Source organism: Hesperophylax consimilis, chromosome 4 (genome assembly GCF_061612785.1).
Source record: "Hesperophylax consimilis isolate HC1 chromosome 4, BYU_Hcon_1.0, whole genome shotgun sequence".
NCBI lineage: Eukaryota > Metazoa > Arthropoda > Insecta > Trichoptera > Limnephilidae > Hesperophylax > Hesperophylax consimilis.
The window spans coordinates 39237779-39259669 of NC_142839.1; the positions used below are offsets into that span (position 1 = coordinate 39237779).

General features: G+C 35.0%; 1 protein-coding gene across 11 annotated transcripts in view; it reads left to right on the forward strand.

The window, feature by feature from the left end:
- sky (GTPase-activating protein skywalker) overlaps window positions 1-21891 on the forward strand; it is a 206165-nt gene that overhangs the window by 11553 nt on the left and 172721 nt on the right. For 7 of the 11 annotated variants that reach the window (XM_089630947.1, XM_089630945.1, XM_089630952.1 and 4 more), the window contains exons 1-2: window positions 8097-8713; window positions 16722-16926. In XM_089630947.1, coding sequence (XP_089487073.1) covers window positions 8324-8713; window positions 16722-16926 — 595 coding nt within the window. In that variant the 5' untranslated portion in view covers window positions 8097-8323. Of the gene's footprint in view, window positions 1-8096; window positions 8714-16721; window positions 16927-21891 lie in introns of those variants that run through there. The other 4 variants (XM_089630948.1, XM_089630956.1, XM_089630954.1 and 1 more) reach the window with 1 other exon arrangement.

Sequence of the window (21891 nt, forward strand, 5' to 3'; positions counted from 1 at the left end):
TTCAATGAACTCAAGGAGCGAACCCGTAAAATCACTATAACTAAAATTACACGAATGCCGTGGAAATGTGAATTCAATGTTACTGCACAGTTATAGAAAAATCAAAAAGCATAAAATATCTCGGAGTGGTGAAAAATCTTAGGTGGGACCTACAGATCAAAGGTAGTATGGAAAAAATCACAAGCCCTATACATTTCTTTAAAAATCTAAGCAATGTTGTACATTAAAAGGATATTTAAGAAAGGTTTCTACCCATTATGTCCTTCTCGAATCGAATACTGAATTAAACGATGGAGATCTGCTACATCTAAATACACAACGCACGTCGGCCAGAGGTGGTTTTTCACAAAAACGGCGTTATATAAAATATCCAATTATTTTTATAATCTGAATTCAATTCAAAATGGAATCACAAAGACCATACGAAAAGTACCCATAACAAGGCCTTCGATTGAAATTTGCAATAGTTTTGACGTACCAAATGTACAACAAATAAATGCCGAAAATATACTATTGATACTGTTCAAATATACGGAATCCTTCCCTTGACCGAAAATCCTTCCCACTAGATCGAATCAAAATGACATAAAAAACATTCCAAGTTATAGAACCACATTCTCGGACAAGGAAACTACATTTATTTTGCAACAAAACTACACAACGTTTTTCCCCTAATTATAAAACGAATAGAAAAGTTTAATTAGTACAAATCAAGAATTAAAATCAAGCTGAAAGAGGTCAATGAAAAATACTAAAAAAGACGTAGAAGTTATTTTGAAAATGGTGTTAAAAAATAAAAACATTTGGTCATGGAATGGAACTAACGAATTGTCTACCAGAAATGTAGTTCAAATTTATGTTAAAAAAATAAATACTTAAAAAAATATGCAATCTGTTTAAGATACCACAAAATTAATCTTAAATACCTAAAATTAAATAAGAACTCAGACTTTGTTTAATCGAATGTAGAAAATAGGACATGGTAAAAACACACTTCATTTTTTACCTAAATAATTAATTTAAAAAAATACAGGTTTGATAGATGTATATAACTGACTAAATAAAGTAAATTAATAAATTTTGCATGTTAAAAATAAATAACTCTTCAATTTCTACAATGCGTAACTATGAAAAAATCAATCAAAATCGTGGGACATGACAAAAACGCAACGTACAAACTATGGCGAAAATGCCCAGATTTTTCTCTCTGTGAACACGCTCCTCAATTCCAATTCGGGACTGATTTGGTGGTTTATTTGGTTATTGTTATTTTCTATGGGAATACCGCACAAGAGTCTCAACTGCTCCCAACCGTTTGGAGCTTAGTGAGCCTATGGCATCCATAATTGGGGTGTTTTGTTAAACTAAAGGTAATGGGGAGGGGAAGAGAAAGGTGGGGAAGTAAATGGCTATTCAGATCTGGTCACAGAACATGGCTAATGCCATTTCAAACGTTTCAATATTTGTGGCAGACAAGAATCATGAACGTCCGCCCCCAAGTAAACAAAAAAACTTGTATTTCCTGCAAAAAAGCAACAACAATTAATGTGCGTGACAAAATACAGATTTTTAAAGATTCAATTCTGGTTTAGGCAAATTTATCTTGTAGATATTGACTTGTTTTTCCCGTAGTCTTCATTTAATGCCCTTAGTTATTGGGATATCTTGTTTGAACGAAGAAATTACCAGGGGCGTAGGAGAGATAGAAGATCAACGTCTTAGTAAATATTATTTACACAATTCCTGAAAGATGTTACGTTTTTGATGCATGGTTAAATAGTAAAAAAAAAACAAGTAAAAACTTCCCTGGGACGTGCGGCACGCCGTTAACAGTGAAACTCTACTACTATTCACTAACCCAGAAAACAAATTCTCTATCTTCTCCCACCAGATAATTTGTAAAAATATATTAAAGGTAAACATAACCTACATTATAATCTACGTGCTCGCAGATGGCGTTAATTGAATTATTTTTATTAAGATACACTTTTTTCAAATTATGCTTTAAAATCTTAAATCTCCGAAAGTTCTTCTCCGATCTTATTTTTTTTTAAACAGCGCCATCTTTTGGACGTAAAAGCTACACGCGCTATTGTTTCTCTATCTACACAGACAGACTGAGCGACAACAACGCGTGGCGGGGTACAGCTAGTATAATAGATATAGAATCAGCTGATGCCTATTCTTATTTAGATATTCTTTGATGGTTTATTCAGTCCGATAAACATAATTTGATAATATGGATGGTAAGTAGGTACGGATTAAATTATTATTAAAAAAATCTTTTTTTCTATAATTTGTAGTAGGTAGGTACTTATTGCTTACGACAATTTGAAAATACTGAGAATAGGTCATTTTCTCTTGAATATAATATCAATACAATTTTAATGAGAATTGCAATCCCGTACAGTTTTCAATCCCGCTGGATCCACGCAGGATTTTCCTCCTTCCATCATCTGTCACCGTGTTCCTAGATCCAATTTCCGACACTGCGATAGAGCGTAATATTATTTATATTTAATAAATATCCCAAATCCCGCGGATCCCTCAGTATGATTTGTAGGATCTCTCATTCGCTAAAAGAATGAGTGACACCGCGGGATTGCAGGATCCCCCTTTACGGGATTGCTATCCCTGGCTACTTACTTTAAATTATAGGCTTATCGATATCTTTCATGATCGTTATTAGTATTATTCTGTTCCCGATATCTTTCATGATCGTTCTTACTATTATTCTGTTCCCGATATCTTTCATGATGGTTCTTAGTATTATTCTGTTCCCGATATCTTTCATGATCGTTCTTAGTATTATTCTGTTCCCGATATCTTTCATGATCGTTCTTACTATTATTCTGTTCCCGATATCTTTCATGATGGTTCTTAGTATTATTCTGTTCCCGATATCTTTCATGATCGTTCTTACTATTATTCTGTTCCCGATATCTTTCATGATGGTTCTTAGTATTATTCTGTTCCCGATATCTTTCATGATCGTTCTTACTATTATTCTGTTCCCGATATCTTTCGTGATGGTTCTTAGTATTATTCTGTTCCCGATATCTTTCATGATCGTTCTTACTATTATTCTGTTCCCGATATCTTTCATGATGGTTCTTAGTATTATTCTGTTCCCGATATCTTTCATGATCGTTCTTAGTATTATTCTGTTCCCGATATCTTTCATGATCGTTCTTACTATTATTCTGTTCCCGATATCTTTCATGATGGTTCTTAGTATTATTCTGTTCCCGATATCTTTCATGATCGTTCTTAGTATTATTCTGTTCTCGATATCTTTCATGATCGTTCTTACTATTATTCTGTTCCCGATATCTTTCATGATGGTTCTTAGTATTATTCTGTTCCCGATATCTTTCATGATCGTTCTTACTATTATTCTGTTCCCGATATCTTTCATGATGGTTCTTAGTATTATTCTGTTCCCGATATCTTTCATGATGGTTCTTAGTATTATTCTGTTCCCGATATCTTTCATGATCGTTCTTACTATTATTCTGTTCCCGATATCTTTCATGATGGTTCTTAGTATTATTCTGTTCCCGATATCTTTCATGATGGTTCTTACTATTATTCTGTTCCCGATATCTTTCATGATGGTTCTTAGTATTATTCTGTTCCCGATATCTTTCATGATCGTTCTTACTATTATTCTGTTCCCGATATCTTTCATGATGGTTCTTAGTATTATTCTGTTCCCGATATCTTTCATGATCGTTCTTACTATTATTCTGTTCCCGATATCTTTCATGATGGTTCTTAGTATTATTCTGTTCCCGATATCTTTCATGATCGTTCTTACTATTATTCTGTTCCCGATATCTTTCATGATGGTTCTTAGTATTATTCTGTTCCCGATATCTTTCGTGATCGTTCTTAGTATTATTCTGTTCCCGATATCTTTCATGATCGTTCTTACTATTATTCTGTTCCCGATATCTTTCATGATGGTTCTTAGTATTATTCTGTTCCCGATATCTTTCATGATCGTTCTTACTATTATTCTGTTCCCGATATCTTTCATGATGGTTCTTAGTATTATTCTGTTCCCGATATCTTTCATGATCGTTCTTAGTATTATTCTGTTTCCGATATCTTTCATGATCGTTCTTACTATTATTCTGTTCCCGATATCTTTCATGATAGTTCTTAGTATTATTCTGTTCCCGATAGTATCCTCATTTCCAAAGGGATTACCACCCTTAATTCGATAAGCATTATCGCTGGTAATAGATTTAGTTTAATGAAGTTATCCAATTAAAAGTGCTACGAGACGCCGCTGATGCTTACCAATGTACGCATTAAATTTGGAAATAATCTGGGAAAAACTTCTAGAGATTTCGTAATCTCAGATCTTACTAGATAAAATTTGAAGGTAGATTCTGGATATCATTAGTATTTTTTGGCTAGTGGCTCATTAATTTTCCGAATGAAAAACGTTTTTTTCCCCAAAGTGGGCGTTCATTTCTGAACGTTTTATTTACTCACAGCAATATAGTAAATACGATTTTTTGTCGTTTTTCGAAAATGTGATACGAAAATGGTTCGCAGTGGAAAGAGAAGGAATTGCAATATGATTTGTATATATTTTATTATTCTTGTATTATTTCACACTCTCCTCTTCTATCGGAAATTTTTGCTTGTGTATAGAAAAAAGAACAGTGTAACATCAATTTAGTTTAATTATAATAATATTGTGACAATATTTAAAAATTATGTTATGTTAATGGAAGAATGTTTACGAGAGATGGGAAGGCTGACAGAGATATTGAAAGAAGGGTAAATGCAGGTAATTCCATTAATGGAAGACTGAACGCAATCGGCGCTAACAATTTTTTTTAAAGAAGCGAAGCTAGCCAACCACAATAGAATGCTGGTACTTACCCTGATTTATGGAAGTGAGGCATGGAACTGGCAGAGAAAGGATAAAAGTACACTGAAAGCTGTAGAAATGAGATCCCTGAGGCGTATAACAATAATATTTGGATAATTTGTATAGTGCCGTTTTTGTGCAAAATCACCTCAAGGGCGAGTATGTGTTGTAAAACCATGTATGATGGTGCGGAGATGTGGAGATCCGCAAAGAGTGCAAGGCTGGTTAATGTAAGCGTAATGAGTACGATTCCGAAAGGGACGCATAGATGGTTTGGGCATATAAAGCGAATGAGCGAAGATAGGAGTATAAGGAAAATATATGAATGGTAGCAGAAGTCGGGGACGCCCGAGGAAGACGTGGCACGATCAAGTGAATCAGATACAGAATCAGAGTCGAGCCATGTCAAGAGTCAAAATAATAGAAGAGTATGTATGAATTTGAATGAGGCAAGGAGTGTGTGCCAAGACGTGTTGACAAGTTGTTTGGCGGTCCGTTCTCTCTGCCTACCCCTCCGGAGAAACGGCGTGATGTTTAGATAGTTAAAGACTGCCTCAACACAGGCTAGCCTAGTGAGGCAGGTTTTTTATTTGTCGTAGTTATAGTTGAAAATTTCTTAAATAAAGATACCTAGTTATTTTCTGTTAATTTTTAGTAAATTGAAATAATCCTTAAAATAATCCCTAGAAGTTACGATTCAAAAAAGTAACCGAATAGTAGCGAATAGTAAACACTAATAGAAGTCGGGGACGCCCGAGGAAGACATGGCACGATCAAGTGAATCAGATACTCGAGTCGGGCCATGTCAAAAGTCAGAATAATAGAAGAGTATGTATGAGACGATGTATGCATGTGAGTGAGGCAAGAAGTTTTGTTTGGCGGTCCGTCCTCTCTGGCTACCCCTGCGGGGAAACGGCGTGGTGATTAGTTAGTTAGTAATATCGTTTCATTTGTAGTAAGGTTTTATTTTGGTTTCTATTTTATTTTATGTTGCTGTTACATGTGCTAATAATATTGTTTTTGTATTTAGTTTCAGTTTTATATTACTTTATGCTTTATGAACTTTTTGTATAATTTTCAATATCTCATTTATACGTATATTCTGTTCTTATAATCTACGTAACAAGCCCAACTGGGCGTAAAAACCAATCAGCATATGGCTTTTCGCCTCTTACTCACTGGAACTTACAAGGGAAATCCCCCTCTCTAATCTTTACATGTACAATGAACTAGTAATGCACTTAGCCAAAACTTTTCCCAAAAATAAATAAACTTTGTTTTGAATTTCCACTTCGTCGGGGTGCCCTATTCTTTGAATTATCTTGGCGATCTATCTATATCCTGCCAAACCTCTCAAACCGTTCCGATGGCGAATTGAACAATGTCTTCATTTCACACTTTATTCTTTATGCACTTCTTGAAGTAAATGGCGATCTATCTATCTCCTGCCAAATCTCTCAAAGCGGTCCGCTGACGAATTGAACAATGTCTTTATTTCACACTTTATTCTTTATGCACTTCCTGAAGTAAATAGCGATCTATCTATCTCCTGCCAAATCTCTCAAAGCGGTCAGCTGCCGAATTGAACAATGTCTTTATTTCACACTTTATTCTTTATGCACTTCCTGAAGTAAATAGCGATCTATCTATCTCCTGCCAAACCTCTCAAACCGGTCCGCTGACGAATTGAACAATGTCTTTATTTCACACTTTATTCTTTATGCACTTCCTGAAGTAAATAGCGATCTATCTATCTCCTGCCAAACCTCTCAAACCGGTCCGCTGACGAATTGAACAATGTCTTTATTTCACACTTTATTCTTTATGCACTTCCTGAAGTAAATGAGCTGGATTTAGTCTGCGTACATATTTGTGTATTTATTTGCGCCCAAATTGAGCTTTATACATTTAACATTTTTCTTAGTACATGTATGCAAAATGTAATACAGCAATATAAATTTAAATCATAATAACAAAATATAAACAATATCATAAAATATGTAGTAAAAAATCAGAAGTAATAAAGAACGGTTTAATAGCAATATTTTATTGATAAATTAAATGATCTCCATTATTTAATTAGACTAGTTGTTCTATTTGCCGAAATAAATTTTACAAAGATATAACAATAATATTTGGATGATTTGCATAGCGCTGTTTTTGTGAAAAATCACCTCAAGGACGCTGAACAAATACGTAATATATTTCTACAGTTATGTATCTTATTACTAACCATAGACTAAACAAACTATTTTTTTATGTTATATTTGGTTATATGAATATATTTAGTGAATGATTTGTTAAAAATGTCAACAATAACCTTATAGTTATTACCAAAGAATATGGATCATAGTTCCATGGTTATTACCTGTACACGGCGAACGGGAGTGATTGTGATTCCGTGTTGGAGTTGTCGCAATAATACTTTCGACAATGCTTGAATGTTGGTTTGCAAGGCACATGAATATAATCTGTTTTACTACCTAAAACATTTAATGTATTTATGACTTTACGACTGTAATCATTATTATTTGTAAGTAATCGGGTGACGTCTTTCTATCCATAAGGTATCACACCGTCATAATATTATAGTGTTCTGACAAGTGAATCGACGCGCGACGCCGCGAATCGTCTTTAATGGTACGCGAAAAACTTATAGGGAAACATCGGAAAATAGTTGGTGGAAGCATTGTTCCGTCGCGTGCCGTGTCTGCTGCCATCCCAGCTGCAGCGCTGAGCGCTCCGGTGCGTCTTCCGCCCACGGTGTTTCGTCAGATGTGTGCCGACTCTATTCTTTACTCGAGTGTAATTTATCAGTCCGCATATCTTATCAGGAACAGTGCTGTCACTCATAGACTCGGCAGTGGTGACCGTTGCACAGGTGAGGTGGTCGGTAGTTAGTGATCGGCCGTCGGCCTATTTGCATGTATCGCAGGTGCGCCGCAGCCCGCAGCTCGCTCTATCTCCTCTAGAGGTCAGCCTTCCGCGGCGTCTCAACTAGCCACCGTCCCGTTGGGAAATCTTTACCTGACCCCTTTGACGGATTTATCTCGTTTCTTGAACTCTACGAACTGTCGACATTTAACGTCAGTTGTTTACCCAAATGTCCGTGTTTACACGCGTTATCGCGCGATAATAGCTCGTTGTGTATCTTATTAGACCAGGCGACTCGCCACTCGCCCATCCAGCGCGCAGTGCGAGCCGAGACACCTTCTCGAGTGGTCAGTGATAGTCCGTCAGACAGTCTTCAGAATGTCTGATCTGTTACTTCGAAAGTTGCTAGTATAATTTTCACCGCAAAGTTTGTGAAACCGAGCTTTTTATACAAAATGTAGTTAAGTGCGCGCGGTGTGGTACGCAGTAGAAAGAATAACCTGTGTCGGTTGTGTTGTTTGTTCACGGTTAGCATATCTGTATATTTGGACTTGCAAGATGTATCTGGACTTGCAAGCCCCGCACGTCAGGGCGTTGGACAGTGATGGGATGAGTGTGGATGCGGAGTCGGATACGGAGGAGCTGGACGAGGAACCGAAGCGCATCTCTGCCTCGGTATACCCGAGCTGCGCCGAGTTGTCCCCGCCAGACAAGTGGACTAACTGTATCCCCCTCTCTCCCAAAGGCAAGCGGCCGCCCCTGAAGACGTTCGCAGAGATCCAGACGCTGCTGCAGCAGGGCCGCAAGCGAGACGCCAAGCTGCTCATCCGGGAGAACCACTGGCCCACCAATAGCAGCATACGCGCGCACCTCTGGCCTGCGCTATGTCGCCAACACCAGCACGGCAAGTCCATGCTGGACGGCTTCTACTGGGACATGGTCAACCAGGTCAGTGCATTTTATACTCTTTTTTTTCTTATTTCCACGCATTGTCATAGCATGGTATGACATCCCCATGTTATTATAGTATTAGAAATTCAATAGTCCCCGTGAGTAAGTAAATGCTTTACACATACATAACAGTTTTTCCTGGGCATAAAGATACCGATACAAAACTCTACAATAATGTGCACCTTCCACAGAATTGGCGTATCTACATTTATTTTAATTACAAATAATAATAATTAGAAGATTGGATTACCTTTTCACAAATCCAAGGTTTCCAGAAACAATTAATTTCCCTGTAATACGATCTTGCCTTCCAATGACCAAATCATTCATTCGAATCGTAATGCCCCGCAAAGTGTAAATCACCGACCTGCAACACAAATAATTAAAAATATATTGTAAAGACTTACTGCGTTAACTGCGATCTTCTTCCTGGCCCTTTGTGAGTTTTTGTAACACGGAGTAGCTAACAGCTTTCCTCCATATTCTTTTATTCAAATTCCCACAAACAACCATGTTCTTATTTTTGTACCCACATTCATTTATGCTTACTATATTTTTGTACCCACATTCATTTTATGCTTACTATATTTTTGTACCCACATTCATTTTATGCTTACTATATTTTTGTACCCACATTCATTTTATACTTACTATATTTTTGTGCCCACATTCATTTTATGCTTACTATATTTTTGTACCCACATTCATTTTATACTTACTATATTTTTGTGCCCACATTCATTTTATGCTTACTATATTTTTGTACCCACATTCATTTTATGCTTACTATATTTTTGTACCCACATTCATTTTATGCTTACTATATTTTTCTTCAAGTAAATCTCTTCACCTTAATTCGAAGTTCTTACAATAACTTTATATGTACCGAAATGATATACATTTTTCATGGCCATTAGTATGATTGACCTTTGGGTTTTTGGGCTTTGACTCCACTGCTATTTATTTATTATACGCCCTAGTGGCATTTTCATAATATTTTTACAAATTGTTTGTATCACTGTAAATACTCAAATAAAAAATAATATTTCATTAAATATAAATTAACACAAAATACCTGAAAAATTAAAACAATTTAAGAAAATATAAACATAAATAAAAAGTGTATTCAACAGAAACATAAAATAAATTATCTTGGTAAAAATGTGAACAGAAACTAAGAAACCTAAGAGATCTTGTCACACACTCCTTGCCTCATTCACATTCATACATTCTTAATAACTGATGTTCAATATAACAGAAAAGTCCGAGACTGTTTTAGTTAAAAAGGGTAATAATAATGTCGCAAGATTTATTTGGAACATGGATATTGATTAATTGAAGCAATTAAGGACAGTCAATTTTGTAATCAGACTTTTTTTATGTAATAGTCGAAAACCCATCACCAGGAATGTTTTCATTTATGCTATTCGCTCTTCTGTCAAGCCTTATCTAAAATGGTCCCCCTACATTCAACATCTCATCTCTTCTAAGTATCAATTCGACTCCAATCTTCCATATAATTTTGAAATTATCCAATTTGAACAAAATTATTATATGTATAAATTCACATTCCTTCTCTCCATAATTTGATATGATGTCCTAGAACACCCCTGAAGGGTGAACACCATAAAAACCCTTCCTGGAACCCCGCTTTGAAGGGTATTTCATAGAAATGTCCCCTGTGTCCCACATAGCCCCGCATACCCAATTTCTACCGATTTATAACAAGTTTCTCATTAACTCTTGTTAACGAGTTGTTAAGTTTTAAAAAAAAACATTTGTTATGTCGAAACGTTAATTATATGAAATTCCCTCGATAGAAAAAAATAAGTAGGATCCGATAATTATTTAACGTTTTGTTCAGTTATTTAATATGTTATAGGCATGAAAAAACTAACAGTGTATCTTTAAATGCAACTTAAGTATTTGTCGAGAGATTTTTGCTCTAGTTCGAACAAGTCGTGTTTTATTAACTATTTTCACCATTTTCGCTTAATTATTTTGTGTGTGTGTTTTTTTTTTTAAACTAGCGCGCTCCCTCTAACATTCGTATTTATATATCTCCCTTTCAAACCATCTTTGAAAGGGGGATATGTATGTCTGTCTGCCCGATGATGGAAACTGCAATGCTCTGAAAAACATTAGAAATCAACCAACATATGCAATGTGTTAAAAATCGTTGCTTTTTTAAAATATTTTAGTTCCTTGTTAATTTCTCGTGTACGTGTTACGTGTAAGGGAACACCCGTGTAACCCCTCTCCGCAGTTAGATGCGCGGATGTTGACATTGCTTAAAGCCAATTATGTATAGAGTTTATGATAACAATTACATAGTGATAATTCAAAGTATTACTTGTGTGCTTAGTAAATTAAAGGAAGGATATAACCAAGTCTATTAATAAATTTATTTTCATTATGTCAACAATCATTGTTATTCACGAACCGACTGCAGCAGGAAATCTTTCTTGTATAGTCGTAATGCCTCTAATATAATTATTATCTCCCACCAAAAGTAAGTCCTCTTGGTTTCAACCAGTTTTGATTAAGTACGAAGACGAAACTGAAGATCTGCTAAATAATCATCATAATTGTAAAACAAACATCTCGCTAAATGTAGCTTTGTGGACGTACAGACTGACGCTGTCGAGGTCCGAAAATGGGTGAAAATCATTTGTTTTATGTTGACTTAAATAATTAAAGTCATTTGGCTAAAATTTGTTTCAAATGGGTTTTATGGATTTTTAACTGTAGTATAATGCTTCAAAGAGGGCAAAGGTATACGACATATTTATTTAATCATCTCACGGGTTTTTTTTACCTTCATTTTGAGACACCTCTTAATCAAAGTTTTTTTTTATATGGGGTACCTATTTTTGCTATGTTACTTACTTCCGACGATCCGTTGCTTTTAGCTCCCTGCAATCCTCTCTCAGCCGTTACATTATTTATCTTGCTTCGTTGGCCAAGGCCTGTGTATCTATCTAGCTCGGTCCATCGATAAAAAAAATTATGACACGGTTAAAAATGAGTATTGCTAATTTATTAAGAATATCTCAAATTATTCGTAATCCGGTTAAAACGGGATTGCGGGCCCTTAACGGTTGAATTGATAGGTTTCCTGATAAACTAAATTATCACGATGTCGAAACACGTGTTCATAAAAATCCCAATATTTTCGCATTGCGTCTTTATATATTATCAAGGCAGGTGCATGAATACGTGTTCCTATATTTTAGGAATTTACTAAATTGAAGTTTATCAGGAAATGGCACGCTATCCCGTTTTTAACCGGATAACAAATTTTTTAAGAGATTATTAATAAATTAGCAATACTCGTTTTTCTCCGTGTAATGTCGGTAACTTGTCATCGTTCCTTTTCATCACTGCAGACCAACAATGAATAAACAACAGTTCACAACAACTTGTTCTGCAATCGTGTGCGTGAATGATGACAAGTTATCGACATTATCGATAAATCCTTTATCGATCGACTGTGCTAGATATAGATACCCTGGTACCAGATACATAGCTTGGGTTCATACTTTTACCACTATCACGATTGTCATACAATACAACAATGCTAGTCGCCTGGTTCTTAATAGATACAAAATTTCTCGATTCTTCTTTAATAAATAATTGTTTTAATGTTTTTATTTTGTTTGAAATATTTGATTATGGGTGTACCCTCTATTTGAGTTTATATCACATGACTCAATTCTAAAGAGTGACCCAAATGTATTAATAATTCCATGATAGAAATGAAAACACATTATTTTAGCGGTCGTGTCCAAGCGCTGCTTTGTTCTGATGTTCGAATCAATGACACACTTAATTTGAAACCCCAAAAGAAGAAATACATATTTTATGAAAGCCTTGCTCTGGGGAACTTTTGAAGTTTCTTTGTATAGAGACTGTTTCATCCTGTCAAATATCTCATCTATTTTCGGCGTCGAAGCCTTTTGTTTGCCTGAAGTAACCCAATTATCGTTTCCAGCTGTCGGCTCTGATAAAGCTGGTCTAAAATGTGATCTGCCAGGTGTCCGTTTTATTGGGAAAATTGTGTATTTTCTAACGAAAACACGACAGGCGTGTTACATTTTGTACATCTCATTATTAATTGCAAACGATGTTTAACCTTCCATTTAGTTTAAACGGAAAAACGTGATAGCAAGGAACCGATATTATTAACTTTCATTCGCTTTTAAGTGGTGCCATAAATAATAATTCTTCCCCAGATTTTAGGTTTAATTTTTGTCTTTCCTAGTAATATATTTCTTGTAAAATCATTTCGTTATGAATCTGAGTATAATATATTTTTCCTTAGGGTGTCCGTGGGTAAAGTGCACAAACTTCGGGAGGTGATTCTGCACGATGGTAGAAGTAAAAAATATACATTATTTTTTAGGAATTTCGACTTTTTTTCCATACAAAAATAAATACCTTGTGTGAGGTACAAACTTACCCGATAAATTCACTGTGAGCTTGCCGAGAACGTGCGTGGCAAAGTTAAATATTTGTGATTGGCCCGTATCCACAGAAACCGCGTGTAAACAATAACATAAGACCGAAAGCTTGACGTTTACTATGTGCTACAAAATCGAATATTTTAAACCAAATTCAAAAAGAGAACTGCACTAAAATGATAAACAAGATGAAGGTACACTTTTCATTCCCTGTGCGCGGCGCTTGCAATTCCACCATGTAGCCCACAAACATAATGAATGTATGCCCGTTCGTTCTTCGTGGGTAAAGCCAGGCATTGTCACAGTAATTAAAAACAAAAATACGCACAATTAGGCAAGTCTACAACTAAATAAACACAATGTAAGTCTTCGCAAAAAAAAAACACGCACCGAATAAAGATATTTCGTTAAGTAAGTCTTAAAATATACACACTAGATAAAGACACACTACATTAACAAGTTTTGATCATAACAATCAAGTTTTTAAAGTCAAACACTGTTTAAACCAAGTACATTAAGTTATCAGGTCTGTTTTGCGAATAAAATAGTACTTATTGACACGCACCATGGCAAGTGACGTTGGATTCAAATTCAACACCGACTGACGCGGGACGGGAGATCTGGCAACAAAGTGAAATAATAATGGTGGCCGCACACAGCGGACCAATTTTACAATCCTTGTTAAGCTTTGTTTCTACGTGTAAATGGGTATCATTTATATTGAAAGCCACAATAATATTATATGTTGTGGTTGAGATGAATGTTTAGACGATGCACCACGTCGTGTAACATTTGGAATCGGGCCGCTAACAACAAAACTCCTTTTGTAGACGGCGATAAGGTTTACGTCAGCCGCCGTTGTCGATTTCAGATATTTAAATGTTTTGCGATCATTTTCTAAAGAACATAATTTGCCGTATTATATTTGAAACCATAGCCGAAAAGGGGTTCGTGACTGGGAGATTTTGAACTTTAAAGTAGTTTTATGGGCCTGATACGTTTTTTTTCTGAGCTTATAAAAAACTTATCAAATAAATTCTCGGTTATTTCAAAGGTGTGTTCCACGGTTCCATGATATATCAACACATCAACAATTCAACACATCTTTAAAAAGTGATATAAAGTCATTAGAACCGATGGAAAAAAAATTAAATCTAACCTAACCTACTTAACCCAGTTAATAAAGTTTTTTTTCATTACTTTCCATGATTTTATATAACTTTTTAAAGATGTGATGAATTATCATTTTGATGATTTATCCGGTCACCGTGTTCTACTACTAGCAGTATTTAATTAAAGCATCTAAAAATACCTAGTATAAAATAAAGTCGCTATCCGCGTCTGTCTGTTTGTGCGCTTAGTTCTTCTAAACTACGCAATGGATTTTGATAGGGTTTTCACTATCATTTAGAGAATTTCTTCCGGAAGGTTTACATATATAATACGCATGTGTTAGGTACTGGAGGCCTTTTTAAGATGTACAGTTCCGTATTACATTATTTTGATATATCTCATAAGGTTTAACTAGCATTAGCAATGTAAGCGCCCGAAAACATGTTTTTACGACTTGATTACAAAACATCGACTTTTCACAACTTTTTATAAATATAATATGCATGTATTATAGTATATGTAAACCTTCCGGAAAAAATCTCTAAATGAAAGTGAAAACTCTATCAAAATCCGTTGCGTAGTTTAGAAGAAACATGTATAGTAAAACAATATGAACTTAAACTGGGTCAAAATGAAAAATTTGCTGTTTAATCATTTTTTATACCAATCCAGCGACAAATTCAAGGCGTAAACTGTATCCCGTTCGTGATCGAGTAAGATTCGAGACCGGGGACGATCCCAGATCTTACGCTGATGCTGTGTTGTCACTGTTTAAATGCAGTCATTCAATAACATGATTGTTGGTTGTCTAATTGTCTCACTCAATAACCTGGCGATGAGCAGCGACTCATTGTGAGATGACCTCTGTCACGCACGTGGCCGGTAACGTGTCGGAGTCGCTCACAACCGATTGATAAAATGCCTTAATATTGTTTGTTTTTTCGAATGACACCTTACACCGTATTTCGTTTTAAATTTTTTTTATTTTCTTTACCATTGTCATTTTATTTTAATGTTAAGTCTATTTTTGTACCTACCTTGTGTCACGAAATGCGCACAGTTTGTCGTGTCTGAAAATTCTTTCAGTTAATATATAGTCACCACACAGACATACACACGTTATTTACTAATAAAATATTAGTCATTCGAATATATCAGTAACACGTGTTCAACGCAGGTGACCTTGTCCGAATAAATATAATGGACGAGATGCGAAAATATTGTCATTTTGAAGAACACATGTTCCGACTTCCTCATAACGTATTCGTTCTCTACTGACATATTATACGTTATACGCCTCTAGTCTCGCTTTTAACCGGAAAACGAATAATTTGACCAGATTTTTAATAAATTAACAATATTTCATATCAGTTTTCTCCGTGCCTCCACTGTTATAATTATATATTATAAAATAATATAGGTAGTAAGTATCCCGTGAAAAATCACCAGTTATTCTGAATTCTTACCTTTAGTTTATTTTATTTTAGTTTGTATCTTTAGTTTATTTTATTTTACTACGTACCTTTAGTTTATTTCATTTTAGTACGTATCTTTTGTTTATTTTATTTTACTACGTTCCTTTAGTTTATTTTATTTTACTACGTGCTGTTAGTTTATTTTATTTTACTACCTGCCTTTGTTTATTAAAGAAAAGTCAAGTACTGAAAACATTACTTTTTATATTAAAGATAAAGCTATCAGTTTTATCAGATATTACTTTCTTTAACTACAGAGGTTTTAATGAATCCTATAAAATGGGTCTCTTCAAGACCCGTGTTTACTCCTTCTTCTCAAAAAAAACCTCCACACAGCTCCCTACAGGTGAAATAGGTCCTGAGGGAAGTTATTTTTCTCAGGACCTCCTGCACTATTCTCTTCAAATTATTCGTAATCCTATCGAATCCTTATCGAATGAATTGATAGGTTTCCTAATAAACTGTTAGTAAAATTCTGATGTATTATCACAATGAACACGTGTTGGCCAAGGCCTGATAAAAGTTTTATACTACGCGGAGAAAAATCAGTATTGCTTATTATTACAAATATCTTCAAATTATTCGTAATCCGATTAAAAACGGGATTGCAGGCCCTTAACGGTTGAATTGATAGGTTTCCTGATAAACTAAATTATCACGATGTAGGAACACGTGTTCATAAAAATCATTATATTTCCGCATTTCGTCATTGTATATTATCAAGGCAAATGCATGTGCATGAACACGGGTTCCGATATTTTAAGAATTTACTAAAAGTTTATCAGGAATTGGCCTGAAATCCCGTTTTTAACCGGATTACTAATCAGGAAGAGTTATTTAATAAATTTGCAATACTCATTTTTCTCCGTGTGTCCGGAGTTAATTTATTAAAAATGCTATGTATAGAGTAATGATAATGATAATGACTATTGTGTGTGGGATGTGTTTGTTTAGGTGTTCGGCACCACCGAGCTGCCCGACAAGCCCATCATGCTGCCGCCCTTCGTGGAGTCGACGCACTGCCTGGGCTACCACCTGACGCGCAAGGGGCGCGCGGTGGCGGACCGCGTCGTCTCTGTGGTCGGGTATGCCTGTCCCGACATCACCTACAGCCCCTCGCTCTATCCCATAACGGCCATCCTGCTGCACTTCATGCCTGGTGAGTACAAATACTGACTATGATATTTTATTTATTTTATTTTTATTTTAAATACATAAACGGCTATACTGCCTTTTATAAATAAACATATAATAGAGTACAAAGTAAGAAAAATAATATTATTACATTACAGTAGTTTTAAACTTAAAAATAACATACAATTATTTTGTGTATCACAACCAAAAATAACAAAAAAAAGAACAATGAGAAATATTATCATTTCATTTCAACATGTCCATATTGCGTATATAAAGTTACATTATGGAAAAATAATTTTGGAGTGCATGTTTATATTGCGCTAATTTTAAGAAATAAATGTCGCCGATGTTGGTAAAATGAAAATAAATAAAAATGATAATACTATTATCATTTTTTACTGTCTTCTTTTTTTATAAACAATTATGTACCCTTTTAACATCGTAGTAGCGATTCTCTTCATTCTCCTCACCTAGCTCAAGATTTGTTTTTCGATATTTCTTTTTATAAAGAAAGACACCTTCCCGGTTTACTAATAACCTAACAATACTTGAATAAGTAACTCAAGTTATTTTCTTTATACATTTCTTTTATAGAAGTTCACTTTCTGAAAATGCCAGTATTTTCGTATACGAATGTTGTTTTCATAGAATAATTTTCAAAGCCCGCCAAAACGATCGAAATCTGACGGGGTACGCGTGACGTCATACGCACCTCGGTTTTGTCGGTTATAACAACAGTTATCATGATGGCAAGGTCACACTCACCCGGGTCGGTAAGAAATCAACAAATTCCAATTTAAGTATTTAAGTAGTTTTCTAAAAAAAACATGGATTATTTGAAATAATTTGTATAGCACAGTGGTAACCCGTGTCCGAGTGTACGCAGCGTAACTTAGCACAAATGTCCGCATTCTAATGCACGCGGCTGACTGAGTCTTGAGGTAGCCGTGTAAGTTCTGTCAGTACCCGCCGATCAATCAGAGGACGATATATCATATATGTTCAGAATCAGCGTATTTTAAGCCGTAATATTTTTCACTCACGTCTAAATCTTCAACTGCGTAAAACGTGCTGCTTGTGCAATGATGGAGAACTTAACATTCGGAGGATTGAACTCACGACGTTTTAAACCCCTCGACCGTAAACCTACTTACATTTCTTTTTAAAATCGGATTTTGCGCATACTGCCGAGAGCTCCGTTGTAACTTCTTTTTCTGTTTGTTACTCGTCATTTATGAGAAAGAGTTGGATGTCTATCAACAATATCTGCCCTATGCATTAAAAAGATACTCCCTTCGTACCGTGTTTGCATTTAATTTTTTTGGACCTTCATACGTGAGGTTTTAATTTTGTTTTCAGATCAATTTGATCAAAAATAATTACATTATTGTCATGACTTTGACGCATATTAAAGAAAATAGCTTTAATTCTCATCTCTCATTAATCTTACTTCGAAGATGAGCACTTCGTTTGAATTTCCCGTCTTCTTATCGTTCTTTCCGGCACTTGTCACAACCGTGCCAGTTCCGCTAAATCCACCCCAGTTAATGAAGCACTCAAGTATACTCCCCCATACCACTACCACCCACCGGTGATATTTCCTTATCCAGGGTCACCCCTAATCTGACAACGGCAATAAAATGACAATGTTTAGAATTTTCTGAATTACTACACCGATTATTCAATACAGATGTGAGATGCAAGGTGTTAGATACTGCATAAAGACATGATATATCTTCATTTATATTATAACTAACTGACTATTATATCTAGTATTTTATTTTTGGAATAACTTAGTGATTAAACCCTCAAATTTTAATTTTTAATTATTGAAAACAATATTAGCGATTCCTAAACGAACATTTTAAACAGAAAAATCAGAAATAGATAGGTCACATCAAGGACTTGAAACCAGAACCCTTTACTTGCGGGGCACCGCTTTACCAACTGAGATAATGGCACCCTTTCTCCTACGATCATTTTAAATTGTATCATACTTCGAATAAGAACTACCAACACTGTCATCCTTTTCTCACCGCACATTTTTATTTTTTGTTTCAATTATTTGTTTCAAATTTTCGTTTAGGATTCGCTAATATTGTCTTCAATAATTGGATACAATAAGTAATTTGACCATCTTTTGTGGTGTAATTAATCTTTTATTTTTTGTTGTGCGGAATAACAAAATGCCTCGAAAATATTATAGTAATATTTTCTAGTCAATTCAGTAAGATGTTATTACAATATATTGTTACACACAACAGGCTTTATTTGTCCTATATCTTGCTAATACCCGGAATCTTTAAAGAATATTATTCGATTATTCAAATATATATTGAAACACATACTTAAATTAGAAAGGATATACTTTTATTTATTAATTTCACGAAAACAAAGAAATAATCCTTTGGTTCTTATTAAATCCCATTTATTTCGTAAGTGAACAGTCGGTTAACGAAAGGACAATTAGTATTTATTTGTGATTGAAGCAATTTTCTAAAATCCTTATGTGTTGATTTTCCTTCAGAATATTTAATTACCTGTGATTAATTCAATATTTTCCGTATTTTTAAATTCACTAATATCAATTTTCTCGAAAGGCGTAACGCAATTTGAAAATAATAATTGAAGAAATTAAATTAAATTTAATTCGAATTTGAAGAATAGTACGGATCACCACTTTATCCCCGAGAACGGGGACAAACATTCGTCTAGTATTTCTGCGGCCACCCTGATACGAGAAGTATCTTCCATTTCTGTGGAAATTTCTGTCGATTAGGAACTCGACGATAATATTGATGTACATCAATTGGTGTGTTTATTTATTTGGGCAATCGCGCTAATAACGGGCTTGGCGAATGGGCGATACAGCTTATCGGATTATTTTTTTCGAAGATTGCATTTAGTGCTTGTCAATCGATGTCAAAGATAAATAATGAATGTTTTCGTGACTTGAATCTGACACAGCGAAATCTTAATCACATGTTTATTCATTATGACATTCGCACCTATTGCTTTGTTACGTGCATATGTGTATAGATGTTTCGGAAAAACGGGCTGTTCACTAACGACAGTCACGTGAGTTCACCTCTCGCAGATAGGTAAGACAAAACTCTGAATAATCTCTGTGTGTATTGCTATCTTTTAATATTTAGCAGTGTGTGTTTATCGATGTCTGTCTGATTGGCTAATCAAACAAAGCCAACGTGAGTGTTGCCTTTATGTGTATTGGTGTTAGTTAAGTTGGTATCAAGTACCTACCTAGATAGATACCTAAAAGTCCCATGCGAGTAATACCCGAGGGAAATAATGTGTTAAACTTGTGTGCACGATCTCTTTATTTGTTTTAAACATCCAACTGAATAATGTATTCTAGTTTTCTCCGGCTTCTGGGTTTGCCATTTGATTCCGAGGTAAATAAAAATCACAGATATACTCGTAGTTTTTATCTGTGCAAATTTTTTGCCTAGGCTGTAGTGTAAATGTCACGCGCTAACGAGTGAATATTAAAACCGTATTGCTTAGCACATTTGGAGTAAAAAATGTTATGGGCACTTTGCTGTCCGGTAGCATTTTTTTTTCAATTAAATACCAAAAAAAAAATTAAAATTTCCACACTACATCACTGTCATTGGCATTGCGTTTCGTGTTCAACAGCTGTTATAAGCAAGTATGTCAAAAAGCGTCTTCGCTCTTTCGCACACACTAAATAATAATAGTTAAAAATGAGACGAATGGTGCCGCGCCATTTCGTTGTGATTGTAAAAGTGCGCCAATATAGGCACACACGTGCATTATTCAACGGAATTCGAATAAAATATTTGCCAGATGGGTTTCCAAACTTTGACAAAGGATAAAACAGTGGTGACATGTGGTGAAAATATGAATAGTAATTTTTTTATTAAAAAAAAACGTTACCGGACAGCAAAGTGCACATAAGATTTTTTACTCCAAATATGCTAAGGAATAGCTAGTTAAAGTTTGTCGGGTACGTGCCGATACACCCTGTATAACAATAATTAATAGTGTTGCCTAATTTTCCACCGAAAAACCCTCGCACTCCCATTTTTTTAAAATTTCACATCTATTTGAGTTTTGCTTTTGGTTTCTTGAAAATTAACCAAATTCTCGACATCCGATCGAGCGGAAACTCAGTAGATAGACTCGTTATCGATGACAATGCACTCACGCACACGTACACGTACACTCACGCACACACGCGCGCGCACAATTGGATGACTTTCTGAAGTTGTACAGCATTATATTTACTAAATCAAAATTTACAGCAGTCAATATACGAAATAAATGTCGGTTGTTGGTTCCAGTGAAGAAGATTCAATCCTCAGACAAACCAAAAAGAAACATCTATTAATGAAAATTTTGTATTATAGTACAAAAACTTTTTTTTCTACGGGTTGATTTTAAAAGATATCTCAATTCCGTCAATAAAGTAATGATCAATCCAGTATTGACTGGTCAACTGCCTAATATTAGGTTCCTCCACGTTTTTATGCGACAAGATTAACAACGGTAATTGAGTATGTTAAACCACAAATGAACGGCCGCGGTTTTAATGAAGTTGTTTTCAATGCGTTCTTCTCGCTCGTCTAAATGTAGCGTATGCAAATATTGATATGACATCATGGGTTCATTCTCATTGACTCACGGATTCTCCGCTGGTCATGATATTATTAATGCTTTACGAAATACAAAGTATCACAGAGCTGTAATTACCTACGTTGATTGTTGAAGAAGTTATTATGTATAGTAAAATAGGATGGTGATCTTTGGTTACCGTCTTCAACAAGACGGCTCACAATGCTGACGAATTGTGAGCCGAAACTGGCAGTACATAAGATAGTCTTTCTGCATATCTGTAACCTTTTATTTATCCATTATTATGATTACATCTTATTTAAGGCGATGCACTACGTAGTAATGCAAAATCATGTGTTTTTGGTTTGAAAATTTGGTCGCCTAGAAATGT